General features: G+C 47.2%; 1 protein-coding gene across 1 annotated transcript in view; it reads right to left on the bottom strand.

Annotated features, from left to right (window-relative positions):
* Window positions 1-699: 699 nt before the first annotated feature.
* Window positions 700-12,320, bottom strand: part of LOC108801672 (microtubule-associated serine/threonine-protein kinase 1-like) — a gene marked incomplete at its 5' end in the record, with an annotated part of 21,300 nt that continues 9,679 nt past the window's right edge. The window contains 4 exons of the mRNA XM_018573574.1: window positions 700-3,926; window positions 9,163-9,347; window positions 11,465-11,601; window positions 11,694-11,816. Of these exons, the coding sequence (XP_018429076.1) occupies window positions 997-3,926; window positions 9,163-9,347; window positions 11,465-11,601; window positions 11,694-11,816 (3,375 nt within the window). The remainder of the gene's footprint in view (window positions 3,927-9,162; window positions 9,348-11,464; window positions 11,602-11,693; window positions 11,817-12,320) is intronic.

The raw sequence follows: 12,320 nt of genomic DNA, 5'->3' as shown, positions 1-12,320 counted from the left end.
AGACTCAGACAAAGGGAGTAGATATAACTTCTTCAAAAGTAAGCGACTCCATTGTTTTAAATTTAATAAATCAAGGCAACTGGACTTGCTGTATTTTTTCTTAAAGACGTTTTGCTGGTCATCTGACTAGCTTTCTGAATTCAGACAGATTCTAAATGGAGAAAGCTGGTTGGATGGCCAGCGAAACGTCTTCAAGATAAATATAGCCAGTCCAGTTGCCTTGACTTATTTTTTACACATATACCATGACCTGGATGAATGAGAACCTCCACAGATCTACAGTTTTAAGACTAAATATTGTAATCCTTGCATGAGCCCAGTTGAGACTGGTTCACCTAAAGTGGTAGGCAAACTCTCCAACTGTGGTAAAACTACAAATCCCGCCATGAATCTGCCTCTGGGAGTCATGCCTGTGGCTGGCAGAGTCTTGCAATGCCTCATGGGATTTGTAGTTGCACCGCAGCTGGAGGGCCAGAGTTGGCCTAGCACTGCCTTAAACAACATGAAGCCCGTCAAGTATGCCGCAGCTATGTCAACAGTTCCTGTATGAAAAGTTAGGCTTCATATTCATCGGTGTGACAAAAATGGCTGCCGTGCACAGACCTACTTCCTTTCCTTCTCCTCCTGCCTAGTCCGGCCAGACGTCCTCCAGTTATCTCTTTAGATTCTAGCACTAAGTGTGTGTATGTGTGCGGTTACTTTTTTTTCCCCCCGACTAATAAACAAGTAAGGCACGGCACAAACACACAGATACACAGACGCGCACACACATTGGACACACACATACACGCCAGTGTGGCCCCCCGCTTCTCTTTAAGAGACTGCAGGGGAGGGGGAGCGATAAGGCTCATTGCAAAAATCCCGCGGTGGCAGCGAATAAGTCCAGCCCCACTTTTTTCCTTTGCTCCCTCGTGCGTTAGAGGGCTAGGCCGCAGTTACAATATCAACACTGTGATTCTGACCCTTTCACACCCTGACATTCTGGAGTTGTTTTGCTTAAGAGGGGTGCTGACTCCTAACTGTTGTGGCCGTCTGAGAACTCGGAGACTTCAGTGGTGCGCAGGTCCCGCTCTTGCCGTCGCTCTTGACTCCGCTACCTGTAATCGTTATAGGCAACTGCTTACATTGTTCTGGACTGGTGACCTTAAGAGAAGTCACCGAGGTCTCTTTAGTCTGTTTGCTGTCGGTTATGCCACTTCCGGCGACAGATCTGGACAATCTTGTCTGGTCATTCTCCACTCCACCATTAGCAGGCTTAAGTGAGGAAGAAGGGGCGGTTGATATCTGGTTGGGGTTTCCACCATTTGTAGGCATAAGTGAGGAAGAAGGGGTGGTTGACACTTGGTTGGGGTTTCCACCATTAGCAGGCTTAGGTGAGGAAGAAGGGGCAATTGACACTTGGTTGGGGTTTCCACCATTAGCAGACTTAGGTGAGGAAGAAGGGGTAGTTGATACTTGATTGGAGTTTCCACCATTAGCAGGCTTAAGTGAGGAAGGGGCGGTTGATATCTGGTTGGGGTCTCCACCATTAGCAGGCTTAGGTGAGGAAGAAGGGGCGGATGATATCTGGTTGGTGTCTCCACCATTAGCAGCCTTAAGTGAGGAAGAAGGGGCGGGTGATATCTGGTTGGGGTCTCCACCATTAGCAGCCTTAAGTGAGGAAGAAGGGGCGGGTGATATCTGGTTGGGGTCTCCACCATTAGCAGCCTTAAGTGAGGAAGAAGGGGCGGGTGATATCTGGTTGGGGTCTCCACCATTAGCAGGCTTAAGCGAGGAAGAAGGGGTGGTTGATACCTGGTTGGGGTCAGGCTTGTTGGCTTTGTCTTGACTCAGAGGGAATGAGTTTTTCTTAGCTTGGTCGCTCAGAATTCTGCTGATGCTACCATCCGAAGCAGCAGTTGGCAATTTGGCTTTTTTTTTTTCCTCACCAGCGTTACAAGTGCTTGGATGATCGGCGGTGTCCCTAACCTTGTCGTTGGCCGTCCCTGAAAGCCCACCAGTTACTGAGGTGCTCTCAGTAAGACTTTTAAAACCAGCATAGGGGCCAGTTACTTTGTTGTCAGAAACCGGAGGAGTGGTGACCGTGGCCTTGTCACTCTCCACTCTGCTAACCTTGTTTACAGTTATCTGAGTATTGCTTGTTGAATGACGAATTTCCATCTCACAAGTCTGGCTCTGGTTGGCCGCCTGTTTATGTACTTCTGTGCTGCTTATTATAGCTTGCAATTTTGTCTTATCGTTATCTGCTCCATTCATCGAACTATTATCTGACACAGTTGAAGCTTGGGGTGCCTGTATGCTCTCTGCATTGCTTATCTGTATGCTTACTGGGGAAAGGGGTTTCACAGAAGCTAAAGCGGGAACGGCAATTTGGGAATCTTTGACAGCAGCTCCATTTCCTTTTATGTTTTCCGTGGTGGGCACTGCGGTAGTGAAGGTTTTTGTTTTTTCAGATTTCACATCACTGCTCCTCATGGGCGGTACATTATTGATCTGAGTATCTGGGGACTTTTCAATATTTAGGATGGTAGAGGTAGAATCCTTTAACTGATTGGTTTTCACTTCATTTAATCTAACAGGGTGAGAGGAAGCTGACTGGAAGGTTTCTGGGAGCTTGGCACTTGGCGGAGAATGGGAAGGACATTTTGGAACGTCGACATTTGATTTTTCATTCTTTACACCTAAGGGTTGGTCAGCTTTAGGAGCTTCTGGCTTCTTATCTTCAGTTGGCTGAGAAGAAGACTTAATAGCTTTAGGATCAGTTGTTTTCATTGGAGGAACTTCTTTGTTTTTGTCTTTTGTAGCATGGGAGGGATCGGAGTGGAGATGCTGGGGAGGACCGGTGGTGTACTTCACAGGGTCAGGATCAACAGTTTTAGACTTAATTATGTGTGAAGTTGCCTGAGAAACTTGGGAGTCTTTGTGGTTGGAGGGGCCACTTTTTATAGTACTTTTACCCACTGTAGTGAGCTCTTCAACCACTTCTAAATACCAACGTTCCCTCATGGTCCCACTCTCTTCCTCATCATCCTCTCCTTTATCTCCCTTTTTTCCATCAGCCTCCCCGATCCCATCGTCTCCTTCCCCCCGTCTACCTTCATGTTCCTGCACAGGACTTAGTGTTTTGACCTGGCATCTTCCTGTCATGGCATGAGATGGCTCCCCTGGTGTTGGTAGAGCAACTGTCACAATTGAAGGAGGTTCCTGGGGTGAAAACGAAGTAGGTGTTCGTACAACAGTGCCCATCTTTCCTACTACTTGAACTTTCCCTTCAACGCCTTTGTGCCCCTCTGCCTGCTGTGATATGCCCATCCCAATGTCACTTTCCAGCCTTTCCAAATTGTCCACTATCAGGTCTCCCGCACATAAGCTCCGAGGAGATTCCTGTCGGCCTACTCTCCTAACAGGCTGAGATCTGCCCGCCATGTTTTCTCCCACTTCTCCCTCTGGTGTTCCACCTCCTGGCTCTTGTTTTCTTGGTGAACCACCACTTCCACCTCCACCCAACTTCTCTGCAGACTGCACCCTCTTCAGGAGAGGGGAACGTGGGGGCTCTGCACTCTTGGGGCGTGGACGGGAGACAGGAGGCGAGGGGTGCAACTTTGGAGGGAAGCTCTGAGTGGTCAGGCTGCTACCTATAATGTGGCTAGGAAGAAGAGGAGGTGAGGCGGCTGTAGTGGGCGAAGGCGTGTGAGCCAGGGGGGACAAGGGCATGTTACCGGCAGACTTGCATCTTGCAGAGCGGTACTGGCGATGCAGTTTTGGGGACAAACCATGGAGTGTGCTTGGGCGAATGTGAGGAGAAGGAGGTGCAGGAGAAGAGGATGAGGAGGACGTTGAACCACCGGATGTCGAGGAGGATGGAGGAGGAGGGGCAGGAGAGTTGGGAGTGCTGGAAGAAGGAGAACTGCCTTGTGAAGAGGCCCCTGAAACAAGAACAATAGAGAAGGAATATTAATAAGCTGAATATCAATCTCATCTCAGAGCCTGTTGTTAATGTACGTAGCCTGCTGCTCTTTCATTGAACACCAACGTTCTGTAATTTATCTCTCTCAAGTGGAAAGAACATTCTAATCTGAGAACATTGACAAGAATATCAAGATGTAACAGGAACACCAGGACCCAGCATGAGAAGAAAGTGCAACAGAACTTTAAGGAGACGCAGGAATTTCCGAACTGCATTCCCCCAAAATAGATTTCAGTTCTGGATGGCTGCTGGTGGGATGAGTCGCTGCTGGATATCAGAGTTGCTACCTGTTCTTGACTTTCAAGGGCAGTCAGAGAGTTGTAACATCTGTCCACACAAATGCACAAAATGTTTTTGTAATCTGCATTCTCTTCTTTTCACCTTATAACAATGTTTGTTATATATAAAAACATTCCACATTCATCAACTCAGCAGCAATGTTCCTGGAGAATATTTGGTACAAGTTGGCAGCTATGACCTTCTTATAGAAGAAAAGCTGGCCGCACACTGGATTGCCGCTCGGATAGTTTATTGAAGCTTGTACCACATCACTGGTGTCCCAGCCAAGGTCCACCCTCTCTGACGCGTTACACCCAATCATGGCCTAATCATCAAGATCTCTACGACTAAGCCCATGATTGGGTGTAATGCGTCAGAGTGGGTGGACCTTGGCTGGGACACCAGTGATGAGGTACCAGCTTCAATAAACTATCCCAGCAGAATCCGATGTGCAACCAGCTTTTCATCTGTTTGTATGGGCTCATATTGGAGCAAGGACGTGCTCCCAGCAGCAAGCACCCGTCTCATTCCTTTCCTGAGCTGTGGAGGAGCGCTGCTTCTTTTGTGTGTTCTACTCATGACCTTCTTATATCTTTTATGAACTTCCAGCAATCTGATTTGTTTTTGGAAGACTCTGGCTCTGTCCTCCAGGGGTAACCACTGTGGCTTATACTTAATGTTAAAGAGAACTATGGGGTCACCTTTTTATCCCATAGTTCTCTTTAGTGTCACGGGAGGACATATACTAACGTCCTCCTGTGACCCAAAGCTCATTATATAGAGAGCTATAGCTCGCTATATATTCAGAGCGCCACAGCTGGGACGGATCCCGAGAATACTGTCGGGATCCACCCAGCTGGCTGATTGACAGCGGGCTCTGCCTATCTAGAGGCAGAGCCCGCTGTGCCCGCCCCCCTCCGTTCCTCCACTCAGGGCTGGAGGATCGGAGAGGGGGGAATCCCTGCGGGGAGCCGTGACTGACAGTCACTGCTCCCTGCAGGGAGATGATCAGGAAGTGAGCCAGCGGAGTTATGTGTTCACTCACTTCCCGATCAATAGAGCCGACGTGTGACAGTTTTAATGTCACAGGTCGGCTCTAACTATGAGGAGGAGTGGAAATCACTCGCCTCATAGCTCTCCTTTAAGCAAAAAGTAATTGATAAGCAACCAGGTTTGTGGAACGCTCTCACAAAGGATTAAATCAGACACACCATAAATTGCAGCTCTGTGAAAATCCAGAGGTATAGTTTAAGGTAACATCAGAAAATAATAAGAACAGAGCACAATTATTGGCCTGCCATAGTGTAGGGTGGGTTGTGGTGTGTTGGGAGTATACCATTCTGCAAACCACACAATGTTCGAGAGTGCTGATGGGCAACCAGGAGAACTGCTCTGTGACAGGAAGTCAAACTATTGCGCTCTGTTATTATTTTCTAGTCTCATTCATCTGCTGTAGCAAATTTCCAACAGCATGCATGAGATCTCTTTTTGGTAGCTTGGATGTAGAGATCTTGCTGCAGAATCCCTGGAAGTGGAACTGTGGTCAGGGTATGGACATATGAAATATTTAAATATTCTTAAGAAGCAGTAAATGAGCCTTAGAAACAAGCCCTGGCTGAACTCTGTAGCTACAGGTACTGTGGAGTAATTCATTCTCGACATTTACAGCGAAAACACTTTCACTTTTCTCTCATCAGTTGCTTTTCCTTTCCCCTCCAAGCATTGGCTCAGCAGTCTCCCTGCCTTATAATTTATAGTGTAAACACACAGCAGGTGCACAGAAAGGGGGAACCCAGGACCAGGACCCGATTTGCTTTTCTTGTGAATTTTGAGGATAAATTGCTCCAAAGCACCTGCAGTTACAGAGGTCAGTGAGGGCTTGTTTTAAAGGTCATTTACTAATTGCTAAGAATATTGAAATCTTTAAATGGCCGTAGCCAGTTCTGCTTTAAACACATTAGAAGTCTTTGAGCACTTTAGTCAACAGCCATCCACCCAAGAGTGTAATAGCTGTTTGGGTTTGCTGAGCCTTCAAAGTACCAGCAAGTATAACCTGGAGTTAGTTTATGTAAAACCTACTAACAACATTGGCAGATAATAATGTAATGCTCACGTGCCCCTTTTTACCCACAACATAATACTTATGTCATGTATTGTACTTGTTGGGCAGCCCATCACGCTGCACTCTTCATTATTCTAAGCTGAAGGTTTAACAGGGGCATTTGGCAGAATCCTTTACTGGAATTATGTGAATAATAAATAATTTCCATTCAGACTACCACCACCCAATATAACTGCTTGACTGTATTTATTTTTATAGGGAAGGTGGGAGGGTACACTTTCCATAAGTAATGAGGTTTTTAATAATAATATTTTTTGTAACATGCTTGTAAAAGAGAACACCCAGATGATGCAGGGCTACATAATGGTTGAGCTTTACTGCTCCTTCTCACAATGCAAGTCTATGAGACAAAGTGAGTGTTGGCTTGTCTTCCATAATACCACCTTGAATGGAATTAGAATATGAATAGCATTTTGCAAAGCTTCTTTCTGCAATATTTGAGGGTCAAGGATAATCTGTCAGGTTCCGCTTTCACTATATGGCCAAAAGTTGGAAATCCCATTCCAAAACTATTAAGAAGGAGTTGGTACCTCTTTGCAGCTATAACAGCCTCCAATCTTCTGGGAAGGCTTACCACATAATTTTGAAGTGTGTCTGTGGGAATTTGTGCCCACTTAGCTAAAAGAGCATTTGTCAGGTACTGATGTTGCATGAGAAGACCTGCCCCTTATTCAGTGTTTTGGGGCTTTTGAGGACACAAGTTCCTTCACACGAAACTTATCAAACCACGGGGGTTATTCACAAACTTGCTGAAGGCAGCCGAGTGAATAACCAAGCCGAATGACGTTCGGCTATTCACTCCAGCTCAGTACGTCTGATTTCAGCCGTACATCGGCTGCCTTCGGTCAGCCGAACATGCTCTGCATGTTCGACTGAGCCGAAGTGCAGAAGGATTTCGACTCAGCCGATCCAACATCTGGATCGGTTGAGCCAAAGCTCCGGCATCTCACTCACTGCCGTTCGCCCCTATTCTCATAGGGGCCGAACGGCAGTGAGTGAATAGCCGAATGCCGCCAAGCTTTGGCTGATCCTTCAGCAACTTTATGAATTACCCTTCATGTCTTTATGGAGCTGGCTTTGTGCACAGGGGCACAGTCTTGCTGGAACAGAAAAGGGCCTTCATCAAACTGTGGCCACAAGGTTGGAAGCCTACATTTGTCTAAAATATCATTGTATGGTGTAGCATGAACAGTACCCTTCACATGAAACACCTGAATTCAATCATTTGGAAGGGTGTTCACATATGTTTGGCCATATATTGTACCTGTGTGGTGTCCTGCACTGGAAACACTGGAGCAAATTCTCTGACCTCCCCACAATTCACCTGCTGCATGCATGCTTCTGCTCCTTGCACTCTGCCTCATTTCAATGTAGTAGTCAGCCACATAGACTTGTTGGCAGACTATGTTGGCTACTAGTTCAGTTCAAACAATAGCCCTGGAACATTATCAGGTAGAGGGTGAACTGCTGGAAGAATTTGCTGTAGTGTTTTTAGTGAAGGACAATGCTTTGTGACATTCTTCCATTTCCTGCTAGGCTCCTTAGACATCTCTATGTAGACAGAGCAGTTCCCATCACGTATACCACAAGGAGGGTGAGGGAAGGCAGCACCACATCATCTGCATTATCTGGCTAAGTCATGGACATTTAAGCGGGAATTCAGGAACAGAAATGAACGATAACCTGTATTGGGAGGCTGCCATTGCTGCTGAAAATGCTAGTTTTCTGTCTGTGACTGGATTAAAAAACTAAAGCAACTGACATGAAACAAGCATATAGATCAGGAAAATTAGAGTGAAGTCTTAACTTGTGAAATGAAGACATACTTAATCAGCGTGACAGCTTTGGAACTAGCATTTCAGAAGGGAAGCCTCAATGATTCCTCACTATGGGTTAAATTAATGTGTTCAGAAACGTCGCAAAGGTCTCTGTAGCTAAAGTGTTCCGCCAACACCTCGTCTGAACACCCCTCATTGAAGATCTATGCAGTCGTATTCTAGCCATCCTGTAATATACACCGTGTGGGGGAAAATACTGTACCGGCCCCATACCAACCTGGCACTGCCAAGACTGAACCGGAACGGCATAGACCTGGCAGTGGTAAGACTGCATTGGCCCTGTACAAACCTTGCAGTGTTAGGAATACACCGACTTCATATCAACCAGGCAGTGCAATGTCTACACCACCTTGTATAGACCTGGCAGTGCTAAGAATGCTTCAGCTCTGTATTGCCCTGGAAGTATCAAGACTGGAGCTGTACAACCTAGCAATACTAAGACTGGTCTGGCCCTGTACCGACCTGACAGTGCCAAGACTGAACCAGCTCCATATTGACCTGACAGAGCCAATACTGCACCAGCCCATACTGACCTGACAGATCCAATATTGCACCAGCCCATACTGACCTGACAGTGCCAATACGGCACCAGCCCATACTGACCTGGCAATGCCAATACTGCACCAGCCCATACTGACCTGACAGTGCCAATACTGCACCAGCCCATACTGACCTGGCAATGCCAGTATTGCACCAGCCCATACTGACCTGACAGTGCCAATACTGCACCAACCCATACTGACCTGACAATGCCAATACTGCACCAGCCTTTACTGACCTGGAAGTACTAGAGCATGGGACTGCGCCAGTCCCATACAGACTAGGCAGTGCTAGAACGGCAATGGCCCCGTACACACCCGGCATTGTTAAGCGTTGATTTAGCAAATGCGGTACATAATTATATTTCCTATATTACAGCACACACTTACATACTCGTCCATACTCGTCATCCCTACCTAGGTATGCTGAGTCCATTGACCGATAGCTGTGGGTTGGAGAGCGAGCTGAGAAGCTGTGAGTGGGAGATCCTGGCAGACTGTCACTAGAGGACAGAGAACGGCTGAGAGAGGAAAGAGAGCGGCTGGTGTGCAGAAGATTGGACTGCTTGGTGATCTTACGAAAGAGAGAGCTGCGCTTCTTACTGTCAGGGGAAGAGCAAGACAGGAAAGAAAAGAGAAAAGGATGGAAAAGGAGCAGACGACCCTTAAATAATAATCATATGCTGGTGTGGTTTTCCTATTGCCCTGAGCTGAGCGGATTTACCCTTCTTCCTGCCCATCTTCCAATCATCCCAGTCACACCTGTCCCCTGTCTCATTCCTTATGCTTTCCAAAATCTCTCTATCTTTTTTTTCTGCCCCCGCAACTGCTCATCTGCTACCCTTCTTACCACCCTTGCTGCAAAGACAATGCTAGGAAGAAAGGCCATGACCTTTTTTCTTATGAAGGTTTTAGTGTATTTTGGAATGACACCTCCTTCGCTACACCCCTCTGTAGAGTGTATGCATGTTATGTCATCTTCTGGAGGGGGGCTGCTCTCTCTGCACATTCACTTTTTTCACAGTTTCTACAAACCATAGCGCAGCAGCTTTTATATTTCACTCCTTCCATAAGTGCAGATTTTACATTATTTCCTTGCTCTCTCCATGTGCACTGAGAATTCTGGCCCAATGCACTCTTTATGATCTGATGTCTTGGGGAGGTTTCAGCACGCAACAGGAATGCACACACCATCCCCCTTTTAACAGCCATTTATATGAGGCCATCACCATGATGTTCAATGAATAGGGAGCAGCATGGTGGTGGAGTGATTAGCACTGCGGCCAGGGGCGTATTTACCGCAAGGCAAACTAGGCGTTCTGCGGCACCGTAATATGAGCTGCACTTCAGGTAAACAAAAATAAATCCAGAGTTGAACTTCAAAAGATATTTAACTCTGGGCAGCCAGTTTCGTGACCCTGACACCCCTTCCAGACAACAAAGCCAGATTCACCACCTCCCATGCTACAGTAGCAGAGCTTGGTCAAAACACACCAACTGTCTGCTGACTGGACAGCAAAGTAGTAAAAGCAAACTGAAGAGGTCATCATTCTGCTCACTCCTTCTGGCAGCATGTTCCCTGTCAGCACACGTCCTCTTCAGGCTAGAAGAGCACACGTCCTCTTCTAGCCTGAAAGCAGCTATACAGGGGATTGCAGAAGGCCGACACCAAAACCAACCTGCACTAAAATATTACAGTTACAACTACATTGACTGGTGTTTTTGTATTGGCCTAGAGTTTAGTCTTGTGTATGTTGGTTGCCGCCATCATCCAAAAACTTATAGGTAGGTCCTTGTACTCTGTGTCCCTATGGGGAGCTTTCACGTCCTGTCCCATAGACACAACAGAAGGTCCCGGAAGTTCCCTCTTAGACAGCTGTTACCCCAACAAGTGTCCCCATTGGAAGATTTCCCCTGTGTTCCTGTATCCCCTGTGACTGCTTAAAGGAGAACTATGGGGTTAAGTATTTTCCCCATAGTTCTCCTTAGGGTAACTGGAGGACACAAACTAGCGTCCTCCCGTCACCCTAAGCTCAGTATACCGCCAGCTACAGCTCGTGGTATACTGAGACGCCGCAGCTGAAGCGGATCCCAACAATTATGTCTGGATCCGCCCAGCTGCGTGAGTGACAGCTGGCTCTGCCTATCTAGAGGCAGAGCCAGCTGTACCCGCCCCCTCCCCGTCCGATCCGCCAGTCAACGTTGGCGGAGCGGGGAGGGCGGAATCCAGCCCCTCCCCTGTCACGGCAGAGAGCCGTGACAGAATCGAGAGGTGAGCGAACGCCGGTATGTGTTCGCTCACCTCCCGATCTACTGAGCCGACCTGTGACAGTCTCATTGTCACAGGTCGGCTAGAACTATGAGGTGAGTGAAGAGCACTGACCTCATAGTTCTCCTTTAAAATTTTTGGATCTCCCCTCCACTTTCGGTCCCAGTGACATTGGTAACCAGGATTAAAAGAGTGAGGGACCTGGCAGGGTTGCTCAGCTTTCCCTACTTTATCCTAAACTAAACCATTTTGGCTTTAGATAAATTTTAATGGTATTTAACACATTCATAACTGACTTGTTTATTTGTAATATTTGGCTTGGGACCCACATTAAATAAAGCATGTTAAAATACACTGAAACCTTCACTGAGAGACCCTCCCCCACGCTTACGGTGCTTACGGTGGACCTTCACTGACCAACATAGCCCCCCTCCACCTCCTCTAGGTTACCTCTCCTGCCCTTCTCTTCCCATGCTCCTCTTGCTTCTTCTGGCCATCTTGGAGCGGTAGCTGCTTCTTCTGGCTGGACCGGTCCTGATTGACGTGTTCTCAAAAGGCGTTGTGGTGACAAGGACCTTGTTACCGCTCTGTGGAAAGATGGTGAGCAGTCAAAGTATGCCGCAGAATAAACTGGAGGACATTTCTCTTTTCTTCACCAAGGCTGAGCAGAACATCTCACCTTCAGAATCAGTTCCACCACCTCGGTGTGAACTAAGCCGTGAACTGGCTCGTTATTAACATGGGTGATGAGGTCTCCAGCACAGAGCCCGGCCTCATGAGCGGGGCCACCTTCTTCAACATGCTACAGGAAACAAAGGTAGAGTTATGCGAGAAAGGTACCAGGGAGATGATAAAAGATGGATTCATCTACTAGACTGAAGTGTCAACAAAAGGATGAAGGTTATGAAACTATGAAAAACATTTGTGGGATAGACGCATAGGACAGGAGAATTCTGTAGACTGCCACATACAGTATACGGACACGTATTGCACTGTTTTTACAGTTTTACTTCCCAAATCCATGCTGCAGCTTTCATGCTAATAGTTATCCAATTAGATGCCACCACTGTTCCGGTATTCCGGTGCCGTGTTTACTGAATACAATAGCTGGCGGTGGAGACTCCATCTAGGGATGCACCGATACTAGAATCGGTGCGGTTGCCGAGTATTTGGGCGAGTACTCATACTCGCCCAAATGCTCCGATGCCCAGCCCGATACTTCCTGTATCAGGAAGCTGGGCAGCGAGTCATTACACACTGCTCGGCTTCCTGATTGGCCGGGAAGCCGGCTCCATGCTCCTTCGTA

Source organism: Nanorana parkeri, unplaced genomic scaffold (assembly GCF_000935625.1).
Source record: "Nanorana parkeri isolate BGI_ZX_2015 unplaced genomic scaffold, ASM93562v1 scaffold2432, whole genome shotgun sequence".
In the NCBI taxonomy this organism is placed as follows: domain Eukaryota; kingdom Metazoa; phylum Chordata; class Amphibia; order Anura; family Dicroglossidae; genus Nanorana; species Nanorana parkeri.
The sequence above is the reverse complement of the archived record's forward strand: the minus strand, read 5'-3'. Positions and strand labels throughout refer to the sequence as shown.